We start from the raw sequence: 23,538 nt of genomic DNA, 5'->3' as shown, positions 1-23,538 counted from the left end.
TGTATGGAGTTTGCTCATTCTCCTTGTGTCCATGTGGGTTTCCTCCAAGACTCCAAAGATGTGCAGGTTAGGTCGATGGGCTAACCTCGAGATGCGTAGGTTAGAGGGATTAGTGGGTAAACATGTGCAGGTAGGGCCTGGATGGAATTGTATTCAATGGGCCCAATGGCCTCTTTCTACACTGTAGAGTTTCTATGACCAAGATGGCTCAGCACTCAGCCACCAATGATAATTTCAGTTGGGGAAAGGGTATACAAGAAATCTGAATAACTGAAGAAAAAGGTATCTTTTACAACCACAGGATGATGCAAAGCACTTTACAGCCAATGATTAAAGTGTAGTCGATGTTGTAATGTAGGAAATGTGGCAGCCAATTTGCACACAGCAAGCTCCCACTATCCTGATTGAGTGATAAATATTGGCCAGGACATAGAGAATACATCCCCCATTCTTCTTCAAAATAGTGCTATGGGATCCACCTGTGGGCATCTGGGGTCTTAAACATTCCATCCAAGAGATGGCATCAATAACAATGCAGCATTCCTTCAGTACTGCACCACAGTGTCAGCCCAGATTCCTGGATCAGTATCTGAACCCACAAGTTTTTGACTCAATGGCAAGAATGTTACTACCTGACCTACAACTAACACAGTGAAGAGATTTCAGGGTTTGGAAAGGATTGTAAAGGCGAGGAGGTAAGACCATTCAGCTGAACAACAGAATAGAGGCACTGTAGAAGGTTGCAGAAAAGAAGGGATAATGCGTCACAGTCAGAGGATGTCTTGAGAGTTTAATTAGGACTGGTTCAGTGGTGACAGAGGAAAGACTCAGAAAAAAAGCTTTTGGAAAGATTTAGTAGGCAACAGCACTTTCCAGTGGCCTGAGCTTGGAAATGGGAGTATAAGGACTGAAGGGCTGAAAATGGATTTTGAGAAGTGCTGATGGTGAGGCAAGAGGACATGGGGTAGTAATTGAAAAGAGAGAAACATTTTACAATGTCAGGAGATCAGGAATGAAGATCAGCAATTTAGAGAGAATGGCAAAGTCAACAGATTAACTTTGCAGACACAAGGATGGATTGGAAACTTAACTAGAAAGGGATTCAAGTTCGCTGCCCAAGTATGAAACAATTCTGTTTGGTTTTATGAGCACTTAGTAGGGAACAGAAGAGGAATTGAATGGATGCCATTCGTTTGGTGGGGGGAGGGTGGAATGCATGAGATCCTTGCACTTACTGACAGCAAGGATGGAATAAACAGGAAACAAGAGTTTAAGGAGATTGCATGGCAGTGGAGAAAAGCAACCAGGATTAACCTGCATGTTCCAGATGAATCTGACAGTGTCTGGTTTTGGCTGAAATATGGCCTGAGAGACTTTGATTTGATTTATTATTGTCACCATGTATTAGTATACAGTGAAAAGTATTGTTTTTCGCACACTACACAGACAAAGCATACCATTCATAGAGAAGGAAAGAAGAGAGTGCAGAATGTAGTCACAGCTAAGGTGTAGAGAAAGATCAACTTAATGCAAGATAGATCCATTCAAAAGTCAGGGAAGAAGCTGTTCTGGAGCCAGCTGGTACATGACCTCAGACTTTATGTTTTTCCTGACGGAAGGTGGTGGAAAAGAAAATGTCAGGGGTGTGAGAGGTCCTTAATTTTGCTGGCTGCTTTGCTAAAGCAGCAGGAAGTGTAGACAAAGTCAATGGATGGGAGGCTGGTTTGTGTGATCGACTGGGCTACATTCACAACCTTTTGTACTTCATTGCGGTCTTGGGCAGAGTAGGAACCATACCACGCTGTGATACAACCAGGAAGAATGCTTTCTATGGCACATCTGTAAAAGTTGGTGAATCTTAACTGATATGCCAAATTTCCTTAGTCTTCTGAGTAAGTAGAGGCATTGGTGGGCTTGATATGGCTTTTCAAATCTGGTGATGGATGGCTAAACCAAAGGTGCACCATATACATTCAAGGCTGCGTGCTTTGGACTAGAAAACACACAGTTGAGGACCACACCCATGTGAAAACAAGTCACGTGCAAGTCAAAAGTAACTGAAGCAGGCTTTGACTTTCAGTTGCTTTTACTACAAGGTTAACTGTCAATTTTTGTTCATTTTTCATATTCCAATTTAAAGCATTTTCTTTCACCACCATTCCCAGCCATGGGTCAGGGTTGACATTCAAATCTTGTATTTTCAAAATACCACTCAAACTGGCTTGCTACATGGTGTTAAAGAGCAAGATCGAATCAGAGAGATATGCAGCATGGAAACAGGCCCTTCGGCTCAACTCGTCCATGCTGACCCGGTTTCCTAAACAGAACTAGTCCCATTATCCTGTGTTTGGCCCAAATCCCTTTAAACCTTTCCTATGGCCAAATGTCTTCTAAATATTATGTTGTTATTTATACCCAGCTCTACCAGCTCATTCCATATATGCATCACCCACTATGTGAAAAAAGTTACCCTTCAGATCCCGTTTAAATCTTTTCCTTCTCACTTTAAACCTATGCCATCTAGTTTTGGATTCTGCTATCCTAGCTATTCACTTTATCTTTGCCGCTCATGATAGGGCAGCACAGTGGCACAGTGAATAGCACGGCTGCCTCTCAGCACCAGGGAACCAGGTTCAATTCCCAGTTTGGTTCATTGTCTGTGTGGAGTTTGTATATTCTCCCCATGTCTGCGTGGCTTTCCTCCAGGTGCTCCAGTTTCTTTCCACACGTGCAGGTTAGCTGAATTGGACATGCTAAATTCTCCGTGTACCCGAACAGATGCTGGAGTGAGGTAACTAGGGGATTTTCACAGTATTTTTATTACAGTCTGAATGTGACCCTACTTGTGACTAATAAATTTTATAAACCTCTATAAAAGGCACCCATGATCCTCCTACGCTCCAGGGAAAAAAATCCCAGCCTATCCTGTGACTCCTTATAATTCAAACCTTTCAGTCCTGGTGACATCCTTATAAATAGTTTCCTTTCCACTTTAATAACATTTTTGCTATAGCAGGTCAACCAGAATTCTATATAGTGCTCCAAATGTGGCCTTACCATAATGTCTTGTACACTTGTAACAAAGTTCCAATTCTTGAACTGAATGCTCTTACTGATGAAGGCCAGTGTGCCAAACGCTGCCTTCACCATCCTGTCTACCCATGATCGTTCTTCAACATTTGGGGAATTACAAGGTGAAGGGATTCCCATTACTCTTGCACAGTACACACAGACTCCAATTTGCATCATCCCTTATGATTTAATGATTATTATTCCCTATTTTGCTGCATTCCCAACTACTCAACAAGATGTGCTTCAAGGGTTGTTGGTAATATACTAATGATCACTAGGTGATGATTAAGCAGGACACTGAATAACCAACTCCAATTTCTATTCTCTATTGAAATTCCAGCTTCTGTTTCTATATAATAACAACGTACCATGGTACCAGGCTGTAGCTGAATAAAATCGGAGTACTTAAAATGAAGCAAAATACTCCTTTGAAAACAACTTCAGGACAAGAGGTCGTAATAATGACTCAAAATTCTAAAAACTTCCCTCTTCAAACATCGGCCTTAAACACATCTAGTCCAGGGATCACATGGTCTGATGAATACCAAAATTTCCTCTTCCTCCCAAATCTCAAGAGCATTCCAGTGCAATATCTTGTCCATTTCAAAAAGTTGCCCAAATGAAATTGGCAGTAAGTATTGATTAACAGGTAACCTTCTGCTATATGCCCAAATCCAAATACACTGAGACTGTCCAAACTCATTTTGCATAGAATGCTTACAACCATTAGAAAAGAGACACATTTTTATCAGTCTGCAGGAGAAGCCTGCAATACAAGATGGAATAAATAGTGAGAGGAAATATTCAAAGGGTTAGCATCTGTGAAAGGTAAATTGCTAGACCTACAGGAAATGTTTCCCAAGCTGTTGAGAAACTGCGGAGGAAAACTTAGTTTTTATGGCTACAGGTATAATGCCAGAAGACTGAAGAACTGCTAATGTTATATCTTGGTTTAAAGAAAAAAATGGAATTAAACAAGTATTTACAAATCAGTTTGGTGGTGAACAAATTATTGAAAAAAAAGAGACATAGTATGAATCATCCTTCACACAGGCTTGTACTAATATCAGCCAGTTTTTAAGAGTGTATTTATTAATGTCACAGGTAGACTTTTATTAACACTGCAATGAAGTTACTATGAAAATTGCCTTGTCGCCACTCTCTGACACCTGCTTGGATACACTGAGGGAGAATTTGGCATGGCCAATGCACCTAGCCAGCACATCTTTCGGATGTGGGAGGAAACCGGAGTACTCAGAGGAAACCCATGCAGACAAGGAGGAGAACATGCAAACTCCATACAGACAGTAACCCAAGCTAGGGGTTGAACCCACGTCCCTAGTGCTGTGAGGCAGTAGTGCTAACCACTGTGCTGCCTGGGGTTCCTTAAAGGAAATGTCTGATTATCATGTCTAATTAACTTGATTGAATTTTATGAGAAGGTGACAAAGGGTGTTAGTGAGAATTTGATGTAGTTCCATAGGTTTCAGCAAAATTTTTGATTAGTCGCAATAGACAGGTCAGAAAAGTAAAAATCCATAAGATCCAAAGTAACCCATTGGAACCAAAATTGACTCAGTGCCAGGAAATAAACAATAACAGAAAATAATCTGTATTTATTTTGGGCTTTTAATGACCAGCCCAGATGGCTGAAAGCACTTTATAGCCAACGAAACACTTTTTGAAGGATAGTCACTGTTGTGGTGCAGGAAACACAGCAGAAAATTTGCACACAGTAAACTCCCACAAACTGCAAAAGGATTATGATGAGATAATCTATTTTTATGTTGATGACGTAAGGATAAATATTAGCCAGAACACTGGAGAAAATGCCAGTGCTCTACTTCTCCCTCAAGGGTCATATTGATTCATTGTTTGTGTTAACAATTTAGAAGTTTGTAGAAGATACAAACATTGGTTGTGGTGTTGATTACGTGGAAGACAGTTGTGGACTATATGAAGTTATCTATGGACTAGCTAGTTGGGCAGAAAAATGGTCAATGGAATTCAATCCAGAAGTGTCTCTTAAGTATTGAAGATAATCTTCAATTGCTATTCAGGCACTGGGCTGAATGAGGTGAAGGTGGTTGATGAGTCCTATTCTGGCACAAAAGGTTGAATTGCAGTGAGAATGGGACATTGAGGCTGGCAAGTAATTGGGGAAACTGTTCTCATGGTTTTTACATGCCTTGGGCCTCATACGTTGACGCGGCTTTGGCAACTGCACTCCTCTATGTTGTGTGATCCCGTGCAAGGGTCTCCCAGGATGCAGTCTCAATTTTAAAGTCCTTAAGGGAGGATCTCAGGAGAGCCTTGAAGTGTTTCTTCTGGCTACCTTGGAGTGTGCTCTGTTCTACAGTTCACCATAGATGATTCGCTTAGGAAGTTAATTGTCAGGTATTCTGGCAATATTCCCAGCCCATTGAAACAGTTTTAACATTAAGATGCTGACTGTGCCAGTTCTCCAGAAGACCTCCATCTGGGGCTTTGTCTTGCCACTTGATGTTCATTTTGCTTGCAGAGACAGCAAAGATGAAAGCAATTGGTTTTCTTTGTGTCATTGGTAAGCATTCCAGGTCTCACTGAGTGGAGAGACAACGATCCTGTAAGACCTTGAACTTGGATTTTAGGTTCACCCCTCTACATTCTCATACTGAATAACAGATCTCAAGACACTATCCACAATCCCATGCACTTTAACTTTACAGTTATAATTCCCTATGATCTGCTGTGAGAGACCTTGTCAAAAGCCTTCTGAAAATCTAAATAAACCATTGAACTACTCCTAGTGCTAGTGCTTGGTGGGACAGACTACCACATAAGCGGTGGTATACACAAGATCCCATAGGGCAGCCTCCATTTCCTTGATGTTGTCTAAGGGGGTCTAAAGATCACGTAGCCTCTTCTCTAGATCATCAGTGAGCTGCTGTTGGATGTTGTCCAACTTTAGTCTTAAGATGTTCATGCTCTCAGTGATCTTCTTCCCTAAAAACACTGCTTCGATTGAATGCTTAGGCACAATTTGGTCGACTGACCACAGGTTGTCATTTCCAATTAGCACCACATGTTGTCTTAGTTACCTTTGCCCATGCCTGCCATTCTTCCTGACAATGATGTAGTTGATGAGATGCTAGTGCCCAGAGCAAGGGTGTTTCCAGGACATCTTATTTTGATTTGGGAGCCAAAAGACTGTGCTGGTGAGAAGAATCTCATGCTCAATGCAGAATTGCAGGAGTAGACAATCACTGCTGTTGCCTTTCCCAACTGTTTCTGCTGATAACAACTCTCCTGGTTTAGCGATGTGTCAGCTCTGGTGTTAAAAGTCACCATGTACGATCAGTTTGTCAGATTTGGATGTCACGGTGATCAGGGAATGGAGGTCTTCACAGAATTTCTCCTTGATTACTCCAGGTAATATATTTCAGGTAGGCAAACGTGGAAAAGGAATACAAAATGAACAGTAGGATAATTAGAAGGAGTTTGGAGTACATGTTCACAGGTTCCTGAAAGTGGTTGGACAGGTAGATAAGACTGTTAAAAAGGTATACAATTTGCTGTCCTTTATTAGCCAAGGCATTGATTTGATTTATTATTATTGCCACATGTATTAACATACAATGAAAAGTATTGTTTTTTGCATGCTATACAGACAAAACACCGTTCATAGAGTAAGAAATAAGACAATGCAGAATGTAGTGTTACAAGCATGGCTAGGGTGTAGAGAAAGATCAACTTAATGGAAGGTAAGTCCATTCAAAAGTCTGACAGCAGCACGGAAGAAGCTGTTCTCGAGTCAGTTGGTATCTGACCTCTGACTTGTGTAAATTCTTCCGAAGATGGGAGAGAGAAAGTCTGGGCTGTGTGGGATCCTTAATTACATTGGCTGCTTTGCTGAGGCAGCGGGAAGTATAGATAGAGTCAACGTATGGGAGACTGTTTTGCTTGACGGAACGATCTTTTGTAGTTTCTTACAGTCTAAGGCAGAACAGGAGCCATACCAAGCTGTAACACAACCAGAGAAGAATGCTTTCTATGATGCAACTGTAAAAGTCGGAGAGATTCATAGATGACATGCCAAATTTCCTTAGTCTTCTGAGAAAGTAGAGGCATTGATGGGCTATTTTAATTATAGTATTAGCATGGAGGGACCAGGACACGTTGTTGGTGATCTGGACACCTAAAAATTTGAAGCTGTTGACTCTTTCTACTTCGTCCTCATTGACGTAGACTGGGGCACGTTCTCCTTTACGCTTCCTGAAGTCGATGACAATCTCCTTCATTTTGTTGACATTGTGGGAGATTATCGCTGCCACAACAGTTCACCAGATTCTCTCATTCCTATACTCTGTCTCGTATTGTTTGAGATCCGACCCACTATGGCAGTGTTGTCAGCAAACTTGAAGATCAAATTGGAGGGGAATTTGGCCACACAGTCATAGGTGTATAAGGAGTATAGTAGTGGGCTGAGAACACAGCCTTGTGGGGCACCAGTGTTGAGAATTATCGTAGGGAAGGTTCTGTTGCCTATCCTTACTGATTGTGGTCTGTAAATTAGGAAGTTCAGGATCCAGTCACAGAGGGAGGTGCCGAGGCCCAGGCCACGGAGTTTGGATATAAGTTTCTTGGGAAGGCTGAGCTGTAGTCAATAAATTGGAGTCTGACATAGGTGTCCTTGTTACCTAGGTGTTCCAGGGTTGAGTACAGGGCCAGAGAAATGGTGTCTGGTATGGACCTGTTGCTGCAGGAGGCAAACTGTATTGGATCCAGGTAGTCCAGGAGGCTGGAATTGATTTGTGCCATAACTAACCTTTCAAAGCGCTTCATTATGGTTAATTCAGAGCCGCCGGTTGATAGTCGTTAAAGCGTGTTCCTTGGTTTTTCTTAGGTATCGGGACGGTGGTCGTCTTCTTGAAGCAGATAGGAACCTCAGATTGTTGTAAAAAAACGTTGAAGGTATCTGTGAATGCCTCCACCAGCTGATACGCGTACTGAGTGCATGTCCAGATACCCCATCCGGGCCAGTTGCTTTCCATGGGTTGACCTTCAAGAAAGCTGCTCTGACATTTCCAATGGTGACCCCAGATACAGGTTCATCCAGGGTGGAGGGCATGCTCGCTGACCTCTTGCTCAGGACGGGCGTAGAATGCATTAAGCTCATCAGGAGGTGGTGTGTTGAAACCGGCGATTTTACATGCCTTCATCTTGTAGCCAGTTATGTCTTGCAGACCTTGCATAGTCAGCAGGGGTTGATGTAACTAGCCTGGGACTCTAGCTTGGTTCGGTACTGTCTTTTGGCATTTTTGATGGATCTCCTTAGATCATATCTGGCTTTCTTGTATAGGTCAGTGTCACCTGACTTGAACACCTCAGACTTGGACTCCAGCAAGCAGTGGATATCCCTGTTCATCCATGGTTTCCAGTTTGGGAACACACGGATTTGCTTCTTTGCCACACAGACTTAGGACAATAGCACAGAAGTTACGCTAAGAACTACATAAAACAGTAGTTAGGCCACAGTTAGAGTACTGCATACAGTTCTAGTCATATTACAGGAATAATGTGATTGCACGCTAAAAGATAGAGGAAACAGCACAAGACATTGGTAAGGCCACACTTGGAATACTATGTACAGTTCTGGTCACCCTATTATAGGAAGAATATTATTAAACTAGAAAGAGAATGCAGAAAAGATTTACTGGGATGCTACTGGGACTTGATGGTTTGAGTTATAAGGAGAGGCTGGATAGACTGGGACTTTTTAATTTCCCCTGGAGCGTGGAAGGCCGAGGGGCGACCTTGTAGAGGTCTATACAATAATGAAAGGCACACATCAGCTAGATAGTCAATATCTTTTCCCAAGGGTAAGGGAGTCTAAAACTAGAGGACATAGATTTAAGGTAAGAGGGGAAAGATAAAAAAGGGTCCAGAGAGGCAATTTTTTTCCACACAGAGGGTGGTGATTGTCTGGAACAAGCTGCCAGAGGTAGTAGAAGAGGCTGGAACATTTTGTCTTTTTAAAAACATTTAGATAGTTACAGTAAGATGGGTATAGAGGGATATGGGCCAAATGCGGGCAATTGGGACTAGCTTAGCAGTTTAAAAAAAAAGGCGGCATGGACAAGTTGGGCCAAAAGGCCCGTTTCCATGCTGTAAACCTCTATGACTCTATAAAACTTTAGTCATTGTCAGGACTGGAAAATATTAGATGCAAGAAGATATTGGATAGATTGACATCATTTTCGTTGGAACAGAGGTCATCAAGGACAGATTTAATTGCAATGCATCAAATTACAAAGAAACTAGATAGATGGGATTGGAGAGATGTATAAAATTACAAAGTGCTTAGACAGAGGGGATTGAAAGGATTTATTTCCTTTAGCAGCGAGGTCAATAACCTGGGGGCATACATTTAAGGTAACTAGAAGAAAGATTCCTGGGAATTTAAGAATTTAATTTTACCAAGAAGGTGCTGGGGACTTGGAATTCATTATTTGAAAGGGTGGTAGAGGCAAAAAAGTATTTGACTACGCACTTGAAATTATGCAAACTACGAGGCCATGGACCAAATTCTGAAAAGTGAAATTAAGCCGGGTAGCTCTTTTTTTTGGCATTAGTCATGATGGGCCAAATGATCTTCACCTGTGCTGTAAATTTTTGTGATTCAATTTGAACTAAATTTGGTCAGAGATCAGTATCTACTTACTGAATAACCCAACTCCCATAAAGATCACAGAGACATTTGTGTCACAATCAAAATACTTCATTCAACTGATAGAGCAGCTAGATGGTATGAAGTAACCAATAATTCAGTGCCTAACCAATAATTTACATCAGTACAGAGTTAGAGAAAATTGCATCCGTAAATTAAGAATGCTCCTAAAATATTTAGAACTGAAAAAATGTCTCAACACGTGGGTACAGAGGATCAGGTATTCAGAAGCAATTTAAATGCCATAGAGGAAGCACGGGGGCACAGCAGTTAGCACTGCTGCCTCACAGCGCCAAGGACCCGGGTTTAATTCTGGTCTCCGGTTACTGTGTAGAATTTGCACATTCTCCCCGTGTCTGCGTGAGTTTCCTCTGGGTGCTGTTTTCCTCCCACAGTCCAAAGATGTACAGGTTAGGTTGATTGGCCATGCTAAATTGTCCCTTATTGTCAAGGGGACTAGCAGGGTAAATAGGTGGAGTTATGGGAACAGGGCTTGGGTGGGATTATAATTGGTGCAGGCTCGATGGACTGAATGGCCTCCTTCTGCACCATAAGGATTCTATTCTATATAGTTGTATCAACGAAGATACAGAATTTTACGCACCAGGGGCAGAATAAATGTCAAGTGTCAGCTGGTTAAGCCTGATGAACTCGGTGGGGGTGGCGGGGGGGGGGCACAAGAGGAGGAAAAAAAGGATGTGGGGGGGGGGGGGGGGGAGACAATAAATGTTGGGCAGTCAGAGGACACACTAAGTAAGGGGTGGCATGGCCTAGTGTTATTGTTCCGGTAATTCACGGAATGCTATGGAGACTCAGGTTTGAATTCTACCATAGCAACTGATGAAATTTGAATTCAACAAAATAATCTGGTATGAAATGTCAAATGATGACCATGAAACCATTGCCAATTGTTGTAAAACCCATCTGGCTCACTCATGTCCTTTTGGGGAAGGAAATCTGCTGTCCTTATGTGGTTTTGCCTACATGTGGCTCCATATCCACAGCAATGTGGTTGATTCTTAATTGTTCCCTCAAGGGCAATTAAGTTTGGCAGTAAATGCAGGCCCCAGCTGGTGACGCTCACAAGCCATAAAAGAATAAATTTAGAAAAACCATTTGTCAAATATCATGACAATATTATGAGCACCAAAAAATAGCTTTTTGGATGAAATGATGGAAGGTGACTTGCATCCATTAAATTACACCCATCTATACCTCAAGAATGTGAGTCAAGGAAAGAAAACAAAATAAACCACCTTTGAAGCAGTCTCCACGGCCTCCTTAATTTATAACCATTCTGAGCAAGGTTGACCAAGACTGAACTACTAGAAGCTAAAACATCAAATGGGTGAATACCACTCAAACTCAATCCCCGGTTCCCAATTTTACTAGATTCCTTTCCATGAACGTGCTCATGTAGAATATAGCTGAAGTGCCTGCTGCTCTTCAGTGGCTAGCAGACAACCCCTCATCACATGATTTTGGACAGAAACTATTGACACGATCCTTAACCATTTTGGTGGCAACGAGAAAGGAATAGCCATACAGTAAAACGTAAACATATGCATGCTGTTCAATGACTAATAAATTCATAACTTTGCTAACATTTTCTCCCACCTGACATGTCAATACCATTTATGACATCCCATTGCTTCTTGTGGGATACAGTTCGATGGCTACAGCCATCCGTGTATCTTAGTTATTTAGCCATTATTCATGTATGATGCTGACAGCAAGCACTGGCAGACCACTGGCCTCATGTCATCTTTGAACTCAATTTTGTTTCTCCCAAGACCTACATACATACATACAAACAAGATAGAGTCAACGGACAGCAGCCATCAGCACAAATCTTGATTGATTTTCATGCAGAGAGACACAGCCATCCTCAAGATATGTTAATTCAAGGATTAAACCTGCACTCCACTGATCTGCCAAGGCAATGTTACATGGACCAGTCATCATTTACATGAAAGAGACCAGATTTTGAAAGATTCGAGACACAATTTGTCACCAGTGCTGAATTTTACTCCCACATGATAAAATGCAGCTCCAATGATGGTGCGGAATCACAATGCTTTAAGTTGTCCTCCTCCTTTTGTTCTTCATCTCATCTCTGTAGGAGGAAAATATTCCAATGGCATTTCCACTGGAAATTAGAGCAATTCCATAAATTGGGAGCAGGAATTTGCTCATAATTTGAGGACAATTTTTGAGTAGGTTTACAGCATTTAATGTGTCATTGCAGTTAACTATTGTAGCAAAACCATGTAACCATAGTAACATTTGGAAATGCAGTAACAAAGGATGTGATTTTGCCAAGGAAAAATTATGACAATGATATTGAATGAAATTATGATATTCAAAAGCATAGGAAGGAGGTGGTGCTGATAAAAACAGCTCAAACGCTTGAATAAAATTATTCAATCTTCTTTCCCAATCTAACAAAGTTGAGATATTAGATAGTTTGAAAACGGAGATTTAATTAATTTTTGTAAAGGTATAACAAAAGATTGACTAAAAATGTTCGAAGTATAATACTTCCTCTTTTCCCGTGAAGGTGCTGACTTAATTAGAATGCAGCTGAAGTGCCTGCTGCTCTCAAGTGGCTAGCAAACAACCGTTCATCACGTGATTCTGGACAGAGCATCAGCAAGATCCTTAACTATTTTGGTGGCAGCTAGGAAGAGGAATAGCCATACTGAGTGGTCAATGGATAACTATTAAGTACAGAATCTTTGCTAACATTTCCTCCCAGCCCAGAAATGCCAACACCATTTATAGCATCCCATTGCTTCCAGCTAAGATGGGCTCAATACAGATCAGGGACTATTCCATTTTGATTTGATTCTGGAGCAATGCGGTCATGTAAGTGAACCACAAAAATAATTATTTTATCAAGAAAGCTGTTTTTTTTTTAAAAATTGTAAATTCCACATTTTGAAAAGAGAAAGATCCAGCAAAAAAAAGTTGCATTTGTGTCATATTTGTTAAAACTTGAGCAGTTATTTTGCTAGCTTCTAAAAACAAATATGTTCATTCAGTTGCTAAATTTCGTAAAGTATTTCTGCATAAAATCAAGTTCAAGCACTGCAGAAAAATTCATATTTTGCAACTCATGGCAGCAAACGGAGCAACTTCTGAGATTTAAATTCTTGAGGACATACACACCTGCACAACTTCTAAAAATGGTTACATGACAGGATTGGACAACATTTAGCAAATTACTCCTAAGACCAGGACTTACAGCTTCAGATTTTGGAGGCACTGGAGGTGGAGGTAGAGAAATATCAGATGATTGTTTAACTGTAGACATAGGACCTGGAGAAGAAAGGGCTGAAGAAGCCAGGCATTTGGAGTGAATGGAACCTTTGTGACCAGATTTCAATCTCTCCCCCAAAGAAAAAAGATCTTGTCCACCCCGTTTCCCTGTTCCCTGGTCTAACCAGAGCTCTTCATAAGGAAGTTCGGGTCGTGACTGGATTCCAGCAGGTTCTTCAGTCACTTCAGGCAGCAGATAATCACTCCCACTATCTCCTGAATCTTGTGATGGGAGGGTTTCATGAGAAAAGAGGGTCCATTCATTGTTTGGATCTCTGCAGCCATGCAGGTTAACTTCACTATTTCCGTGCAAATTGTTTCCATAAACGCATACTGAAAGTCGATGGAAAGATTGTGTCAGTTCTTCACGAGCATAACTCAGAGAGTTAGGCATATGACTGTGTCCAGTGCATCTGGTCTTCTTTGGACTTTTACAATCTTCATTCCAGTCAGTCTTAACATCCCGAACTGCTCGTGAATATTCTTCAATATCGAATTGCTCCTGACAAATGTTGAATGAGTGTTGAACTGTGCTTTCGTACCACATCTCACCCTTAAGGAGACCTTCAGCTAGAATAAACTTTGGCACAATTAAATGGAGTGGAAAGTGCATGGGAATCATTTTGTTGTTACGGAGTACACAGCACACTACAACTGTCTTAGTTTGAATATTAACAAACTTATAACGATGGCCTTCCCGAATGAGGTGCAAATCGTAGGGGTTTCGTGGAGGAGCAGATGGCACAGTAACATTTACTGGTAATCTGGTCTTTTCAACAATGTTGCGAATAGTGTGTTCACCCTCTTGCATTTGTATCTCAAGGGGACTACGTGTGCTGAATCGACCTTTACACTGGAAAGGAAGGCTAATGCTTTCATTGGTCCGGTGATTCATACAGATAAGGCAAGGCATTTTTCCTCGACCAAACTTGCCAACAGAGTTTAGTTTTCCAATTTTCTTAAAGATAGTGTTAAGTCTTGACTTTTCCTTTGATGTTTTGGCATAAAGAATTTCTGCTTGTCCCATTAGAGTAAGTTCATCACCAGTGCTCAAAGTGATGTTGTACACTTCTGTATCTTCATTGCATTCCCCTGATGCGACCTATGGAGGAAGAGCAAATAAATCGATAAGATTACAAAGTAGAACTTTTTCCTGTTATTTCAATGATTTCAGACTACAGCTTATTATTTTCAGAAAACACTGATCAAAAGTAAAAAATCAAATTAACACTCCATTTATCTTAAGACAGGATCTCATTACCATGTAATTTGACATTCTGTAATGAAAACCAACCACCTTTAATATAAACTTGGTCTTTTGGCAATTTCTGCAAGCCATCATAAATTTACCCTCAAAGCTATGTCTTTCAGACAGCTAAAGTTTTACACCAGAAAGGCAGGCTTTTATATCATTGTCCTCACTCACCAAACTCTGCTTGAGTAAAATGAGCTAAAAATAGAGTAAGTGCTTTAGAAAACAGGAATTTGGTGAGAATGGTAACTAGTGCAAAATATGTGTTAGCAAACTGGAACTTAATTTAGTTTGTAACTTTATAAGTTGCAAATCAGTGACAATTACTAATGCGCTGTAAAAGGACTGCATACTAATTGCAAACTAGAATTGGAAATACATTGACTACTTTTAACCATGTGTTATTCTGAAAGGCATGTGTGTAAAAATTTTAAAAACAGAATTTTGGAATGGACACAATGTTCTTGGCTGCAATATACTCAGGAAAGATCAGGAAGAAAATTCAAGTCGGAATGGTGGCAGCATTGAGCCAAGATAGTTGCAGCACCAGAGAAGAATTACATACTGGAGCAGGGATGTCCAACCTTTTCACGAAGGTCCCAATCACAGAGCCAGTGATGCTCTATCCAAGATGGGGGTGGATTTACTAGGAAAGTTAGAGCAAGTAATGAAATGGCATTAATGTCATTAAAACCAGTTATCTTGCGTGTATAAACACAGTCTCAACATTCAAGGTCCCAGTCTTAAATTATACATTTCAAACTCAAGACAAAGCAGGTGCATGACGGAAGGAAGGTGCCTTAAACATTCAACAGAGCCATTGCTGTTTAGTTAGCTCACATTATGGTATTGTCTGAGAGGTTTGAAAATCATGAAAAAACTAATATGTACAACCAGTTTCAGTTACTATTTGCAGTGACTAGCTTATCCTACAAAGCTGAACCTTTTGTGAAGTTATGCTGAAAGATAACCAGAGGCAAAACAAATCAAGGTCACAACACTTTAGAAATCAATTTTACAGAACAAAAATCAAAATGGTTTCATTACTTTGAAACATACTTATTCAAACTAACTGACATTTTACCAGAAGCAAATATGCTCAAAAAATGGTCAGAAGGATAAACCTTACAATTCCAGGCCATGCTGCCAAACAGCAGCAACGGGAATGCTTCCAGAAACAATAATCTGGGAGAAAAATAACAGTCACTCAGAAAAGTGTAGACAAATGAGAGTCAGCACTGATTTAAAGGCAAATTGTGCGCAACTAACTTGGTTGAATTATTTTAATGAGGTACCAGAGAGTAAATCAGGGCAGTGCAGCTGATGTTGTCCAGATAGGTTTTCAGCAAACATTGGATAAAGTACAACATTGTTAACAAACTGAAGCTCATGCAATAAAGGAGACATTAGGAGCACAAATACAAAACCAATGGAAGAGATAAAGAAACATAATTAAGTATTCTGCAGATGAAGAAACCACAAATAAAAACAGTAAATGTTGGAAATATTCATTGGGTCAGGCACCATCTGTGGAGAGTGAAACAGAGCTAACGTTTCAGATTAATGATGGTTCATCAGAACTGGGAAGGTTAGAAATGTAACCAGTCTCAAGTGAAAAACAGAGCAAAAAACAACTGGGCAGGTCTGTGACATAGTGACTAGGAAGCAGAGTTGTGGTAAATGGCTGTTTTTCAGGTAGTGAAAGGCACATGGTTGATTCCCCAACGTTCAGAACAGGAGTACTGTTGCTTTTGATATACAGACTGATTTAAGGATACAAACATAATTTCAAGATTTGCAGATGACATAAAACTTGAAAGTGTAGCAAAGTGACAAAAAAAAAGGCATCAAGACAAATAATGTGCAAACACGTGGCTTATAAAATAATACAGCAGGAAGTCTCACAACACCAGGTTAAAGCCCAGTAGGTTTATTTGGTAGCACAAGCTTTCAGAGCACTGCTCCTTCATCAGGTGAGTGAGGGAGCAGCACCTTCATTACCTAATGAAGGAGCAGTGCTCTGAAAATTCGTGTTATCAAATAAACATGTTGGACTTTAACCTGGTGTTGTCAGACTTCTTACTGTGCCCACCCCAATCCAACTCTGGTATCGCCACATCACGAAATAATACAGGAAAGTATTCAGACGATACATTTTGTTGGCAAGTACAGGAAGGAGTTTTTTTTAATTCATGGAATGTTATAGTTGCTGGCAATGCCAACTATTATTGCTCATCCCTAAACCGCCCTTGCGTTGCCTTGAGCTGCCTTCTTGAACTGTAGCAGCCCATCTGGTGCCCAGATCACTGTTTGGAAGGAGTTCCAGAATTCTGACTCACTGACAGTCAGACAGTATGTATCCAATGAGGGGCATACACGCAATGGGTCGTACTTGAGCTGCTCTTGGTTGTTCGAGATTGGCCTAGTGCTTCATGTTGTTAGTGTGTGCTTAAACTGGACCAGATACTGGGCAAGACGACAGCTCAGTGTCTATCACTGATTGCTGTGCAGACACATGGATTTGGGCTGGTGTCTGTGGGAGTTTGCGCATTCTCCCCGTGCTTGCTCCGGTTTCCTCCCACACCCCAAAGATGTGATATTAGGCTGATTGGCAGTAATAAATTGTCCCTAAATTAGTTTCCCTCAATGTGGATGGCCATAAAACATTAGATAAGGGTCATGGGTGGGGGGGGGTACTGGTGGTGTTAAGATGGTGGCGCAGGCTCGCTGGGCTGAAGGGCCTGTTTCCCAGGCTGTTTTTGTTCTTTGTTCAGCCAGCTGCAATATATTGCCAACCAGGATGATGTGTAGTTTGGAGAAGAACTTTCAGATGCTGGTGCTCCCATGTGTCCATTACCCTTGTCAGTCCGAACAGTAGCGGTTAGAGGTTTGGAAGGTGCTGCTGAAGAAGCCTTGGCAAGTTATGACAATCATTTTGAAGGTGACACGTGGAGGGAGCATATATTTAAGATGGTAGATGAGGAGCTGATCAGCAGGCTGTTTTACCTTGGATGGTGTCAAGCTTCTTGAGCATTGTTGGAACTGCAGTCATCCAGGCAAACGGAAAGTATTCCATCACACTCCTGAGTTGTAGATGGTGAACAGGCTTTGGGGATTGGGAGTCAGGAGGTGAGTTACTCACCTCAGAATTTGCAGCCTCTTAACCGGTCTTGTAACCATTGTATCAATACACTAGTGCAGTTCAATGGTGACCCCCAGGGATGTTTACAGTGGAAGATTCAACAATGATATTTGCCATGGAAAGTCAAGGAGAAATGGTCAACGCGCTTTTGTTGGAGATGATCATTGCCTGTCACTTGTGTGGTGCAAATGTTACTACCCACTTTTCACCCAAAATGAAGTGTTGTCCAAACCTTGCTCACATGAGTATGGATCACTTCAGTACCTGAGGAATTGCAGATGGAACACCAGTGAATAACTCCACTTCTGCCCTTAGGATGAAGAGAAGGAAATTGATGAATCAGCAGGATATGATTGTGTCTAGTAAACTCTTCTGAGCAATTCCTGCAGCAATGTCCTGGGGCTGAGGTGATTGGCCTCCAACAACACAACCATCTTCTTTTGTGCCAAATATGACTCCAGACACTGGAGTTATCCCTGATTCCTAAAGACCTCAAATTTTGCTAAAGCTCCATTGTATGACATGGTCAAATGCTATCTTGATGTCAAGGGCAGTGACTTTCACTCTGAATAGATATATACATGCAAGTATAATTAATAGACAAATACACAAGTAACTTGCAAGTATTCACAGACATTAAAAATTAATATTTTCCTGTACTCCATCTCATCATTGTTTGGAGTCTGACCCACAATAGTGGCGTCATCAGGAAATCTGAAAATCGAGTTGGAAAATTTGGCCATACAGTCAGAGGTGTATAACAAGTATAGTAGAGGGTTAAGGACACAGCATGCGTATCATCGGTGTTGAGGATGATCCTGGAGGTGGTGTTATTGTCTATCCTTACTGATTGTGGTCTGTAGTTTAGGAAGTCTAGGATCTGGTTGCAGAGGGAAGAATCAAGCCCCAGGCCACGAAATTTGGAGATGAGTCTCGTAGGAATAATGGTGTTAAAGGCTGCGCTGTAGTCTATGAATAGGAGTCTAACATAGTTAGTCAGCACAGGACTTGAATGCTTACTTGGGTACTCCATTTGGACCAGTTGCTTTCCATGGCTTTTGAGAAAGCTGCTCTGACGTCAGCAATTTATGACCTCGGATAAAGGTTCGTCCAAGGCTTCTGGGATGGAGGGTGGGCTCTCGATGAAATCTTGCTCAAAAAGGCTACTGAATGCATTGAGCTCATTGGGAGTGCATTGGAGCAAGCAATTTTACCTGCTTTCATTCATCCATTAGTTACAAAGTAAGAGAAAATGTTCCTCACAAAACACAAACTCAACTGCCTGCATCTGTCAACAAATACACAAAATAAATTAAACAAAGGAACCTTCTAAACAACACTTCACTCTGCATCACTATCAGTATGTGGAGATGCCGGTGTTGGACTGGGGTAAACACAGTAAGAAGTCTCACGACACCAGGTTAAAGTCCAACAGGTTTATCTGGTAGCAAACACCACTAGCTTTCGGAGCGCTGCTCCTTCATCAGGTGAGTGGGGAGCTCACAACACTCATGAACTCCCCATTCACCTGACAAAGGAGCAGCGCTCCGAAAGCCAGTGGCCAGTGGCAAATAAACTTGTTGGACTTTAACCTGGTGTTGAGAGACTTCTTACTATCAGTATGGCAATGTGGTATGCTTTGGGATGATTCAAATAGAAATGCAGACAAATTTTACCTTCAATAAAACACGATTCTGCAACCCACATGAATAATTCATTATTCTCAGAGTACGACTTTCCAGACTCCCTGGCTCCATTACAAGTTTAGAGATGGGTCATTCATTATTCAAGATTTTTTCACCATCAAACCTGACCTTGTAAAATAAACAGAGGCTACCTTCTAAGTGGAGTAAAATTAGCCAGTTGCATTTACAGCAGAGTTTTTTTTAAACCAGTTCTTCAACCAGGTGTTCAAATTTCTACAGTTAAAAATTCAATTCTCAAAACAAAAAATCATCTAAAACATAAGAAACATTTTGTTATATACGAATTGGTAGCACAAATGTTATAAATTTCAACACAACTGCAACCTTGAAATGCAGATTAATGCACGTTATCTTTTTTTTTTAGCTTCTGAGCAACTGCTTCATCTGGCTATAGCGTTTGGAATTATAGCAAAAGTGCTCCCAAACTGGATCATTATTACTTGGGTTTCTGAACAAAATGCTGCCATCTGCATTGCCAATTTGCAATGACTCTTAATTAACAAGAACTTTGGAGGTAGGTTGTTAGGTGCAATGTTGTAGTGAGTTCCATGTTTTTTAAGAAGTTGTAATGCTCATTGTATTTGTTGCAATGCTATTGGTTCCCACTGTGACTTCATGCTAAAGAGTACAGTCATTCCAATTACTTCCATTCCAGCCTTGGCTCAGTGGTAGCACTCTCACCCAAATCAGAGGGCCATGGATTCAAAGCTATCAAAATAAATCAGTAGATAATCCACACAGGACACATCTCAGTACTAACTGGAATACTGCATTGTTGGGGATAGTCTTTTAGATAAAGATCAGAAGCAAGAGTAGGCCATTTGGCCCTTCGAGCCTACTCCACCATTCATTATGATCATGGCTGATCATCAAATTCAATATCCTGATCTCTTACCCCTCCCCCACATGCCTTGATCCCTTTAGCCCCAAGAGCTATATCTAATTTCTTCTTGAAATCAGACAACATTTTGGCCTCAACTATTTCTGGTGGTAGTGAATTGCACACATTCATCATCCTCTGGATGAAGAAATTTCTCCTCACTTCAATTCTAAAAGGTTTACCCCTTATCCTCAAACTATGACCCCTAGTTTTGGGTCTCCCCACTATCAGGAATATTCTTTCTGAATCTACTCTGTCAGAATTTTAAGTTTCTATGAGATATCCTTATAGGGAAGAAAAGAACATGTTTAAGTCATTTAGCACCCTCAAGCCTATCCCACCATTCTGCTGAATTATGGCTGATCTGTACCTCAACACACTTTACCCACCTTTGATCTACAGTAAGTCCTCACTTCAAGTTGCTGTTGGGTTCCTGAAAATGCAACTTTAAATGAAACATAAGCAAATCAGATTTCCCCATTATAACCAAAGTAAAAGCCGTAGTTAGGTTCTGTTGGACCTTTATCATCAAAGAAAACTTTACATCTGTAAGTTGAAATACTTTACATTACTAAATTTCTACATCTGTAAATGAAGGCCTTTTTAAAAAATTCAAAAAGATAAAAGAAATATGCTGATTTTTTCTAGTGGTGTCTGGTTCACTGTATCTCTCGCATACAGCCTCATCAGCAAATCCCCGAACTGAAGGGGAGCAGGGGTGGTGATGGGAGGGAGGGGTCACTCGGGTCACGGGACCCTGTTTGACATGGTGTAAAATAACATTAAAACAAAACTCTTGTGCTAAATGCAAATACCAAGCCTGTACACTAACCAACTGAAAGAGGAAAAATTAAAACAAGGACTTGCTTATAGCTTTGTAGATCTCTATTCCTAAAAACATACACTGTCCTGCTCGATAAATTTGTGTCATCTCCAAAGCTGATTATACAACTCTAACCCTTCATTAGCAAAACAAGGAACAAAGAACAATACAGCACAGGAACAGGCCCTTTGACCCACCAAGCCTGCACCAATCAGGTCCTATTTAGACCAACCGCCTGTATCCCTTATTCCCCATTTGTTCACACGTCTTTCCAGATAAGTCTTAAATGTCACTAACTTGTCTGCCTCAACCATCTCACTTGCATTACAGGCCCAACATCACCCTTTATGTAAAAGGCTTTCCTTGTACATCTCTATTGAAACTACCTACCCACCCCACCCCCCCCATCTTACCTTGAACCTGTGCCCCTTGTAAGTGTCATTCCTGCCCTGGGGAACAGCTTCCAACTGTTCACCATTTCTACGCCCTTCAATTTTAAAAACTTCTATCGGGTCATCTCTCAGCCTCTGTCTTTCCAGGGAGAACAATCCCAGTTTATTCAATCTGTCCTCAAAGCTGATATTCTCCATGCCAGGAACATCCTGGTAAATTTTTTCTGTATTCCCTCCAAAGCCTCTACATCCTTCTGGTAGCATGGTGGCCAGAATTGGATACAATATTCCAAATGTGACCTAACCAACGTTTTATATAACATAATTTGCCAACTTTTATACTTTATGCCCCGGCCGATGAAGACAAGCATCCCATATGCTTACTTCACCATCCTTCCACTTGGGCTACCATTTTAAGGATCTGTGGACCCGTATTCCCAGATGTGTGTGTCTGTGTCTCTGTGCCTCTGTGTCTATGCTCCTGATCGCTCTGCCATTTATTTTGTTGCTCCCATTTGAATTGGAGCTACTGAAATGCATCACCTCGCATTTGTCCAGATTAAACTTCACCTGCATTTCTGACCAATTTTCCAGCCTATCCATTTCCTGCTGTATTCTGTAATAATTTTCATCACATACCACAACTCTAGCAATCTTAGCATCAACTGCAAATTTGCAGATCAGACCAGCTACATTTTCTTCCAAGTAATTTACATACATTACAAACAGAGGTCCCAGCACTGATTCCTGCGAACACATTAAAGACCTCCATTCAGAAAAACGCCCTTTCACCACTACTCCTGTCTTCTATGGCCAAACCAGTTCTGAATCTATCTAGCTAGTTCACCTTTACTCCGGTGTGATTTAACCTTTTGCACCAGCCTGCCATGAAGGATCTTATCAAATGCTTTACGAAATACTTCCCTCATCGTTTTTATCACCTCCTCAAAAAGCTCAATCAAGTTAACAAGACATGACCTCCTTTGTACAAAACCATGCTGAATGTCACTAATAAGACCATTCAGTTCCAAATGTGTATAGATTCTATCCCTAAGAATCTTCTCCAGCAATTTCAGTATCTTTGATGTCAAGCTCATTGGCCTATAATTACGCAGGTTATCCTTGCTACCCTTCTGAAATAACAGGACAACATTGGCTCTCCTCCAACCCTTTGGGACCTCATCTGTGGCCAACAAGGAAATAGATTTCTGTTGGAGGCCTCTCTTGTCTCCCTCAGTAATCTTGGATAGCTGGCCCAGAGGATTTGTCTATCTTAAATGCTTTTTAACAAACCTAACATTTGCTCCCTCTTAGTGAAGACTTGCCCTAGAGGATTTACATATCCCAATCAGCATGTCCCTTTCCTTTGAATAACAATGCAAAGAACGCATTAAGGATCTCACCCACTTCCTTTGGTTCTATGCATAATTTCCCTTGTTTGTCTTTGAGTGGACCAACTCTTTCTCTAGCTACCCTCTTGCTTCTAAAGTATGCATAAAATGCCTTGGGATTCTCCTTAATCTTGAGTGCCAAGAACATTTCGTGACCCCTTTTTGCCCTCCTAACTGAGTTCTTTTCTACTTTCCCTGTATTCAAGTGCTTCATCTGTTTTTAGTTGCCTAGACCTTATGATGCATCCCTTTTTTTAAGACTAGACTCACAATTTCCCTGGTCACCCACAGTTCCCAAATCCTGCCTTTCCTATCCTTTCTTTTCACAGGCACATGCTTGTCTTGCACTCCAATCAACTGCTCCTTAAAAGACTCCCTTGTGCCAGATGTGGATTTACCCTCAAACAGCCTCTTCCAAACAACAGCCTCCAAATGCTGCCCAATCCGGTTGTAGTTAGCCTTCCCCCAATTTAACACCTTAATCCTAGGACCATAAGGCATAGGAACAGAATTAGGCCATTTGGCCTATTGAGTCTGCACCACCATTCAATCATGGCTGATATGATTCTCTTCCCCACTCTCCAGTCTTCTTCCCATAAACCTTGATCCCCTTATTGATCAATAACCTATCTATTTCTGTCTTAAAGATACTCAGTGACCTGGCCTCCACATCCCTCTATGGCAATGAGTTAAACAGATTCACCATCCTCTGACTGAAGAAGAAATTCCTCCGCATCTAAGTTTTAAATCACTCAGATTGTGCCCTTGAATTCTAGTCTCTCTCACTGATAGAGTGGACGTCGAGAGGATGTTTCTACCTAGTTCTCCCAATTTTCTGCAAGTTTCAATT

At 41.1% G+C, this 23,538-nt stretch overlaps 1 protein-coding gene across 1 annotated transcript in view; it reads right to left on the bottom strand.

Annotated features, from left to right (window-relative positions):
- garem (GRB2 associated, regulator of MAPK1) overlaps nucleotides 1–23,538 on the bottom strand; it is a 93,727-nt gene that overhangs the window by 9,049 nt on the left and 61,140 nt on the right. The window contains exon 4 of the mRNA XM_080194272.1: nucleotides 13,029–14,204. Coding sequence (XP_080050398.1) covers nucleotides 13,029–14,204 — 1,176 coding nt within the window. The remainder of the gene's footprint in view (nucleotides 1–13,028; nucleotides 14,205–23,538) is intronic.

This window comes from Carcharhinus amblyrhynchos, chromosome 8 (assembly GCF_965287045.1).
Source record: "Carcharhinus amblyrhynchos chromosome 8, sCarAmb.v2.hapA, whole genome shotgun sequence".
Lineage (NCBI taxonomy): Eukaryota > Metazoa > Chordata > Chondrichthyes > Carcharhiniformes > Carcharhinidae > Carcharhinus > Carcharhinus amblyrhynchos.
Note: the sequence above shows the minus strand (reverse complement) of the source record. Positions and strands in the feature narration are given on the sequence as shown.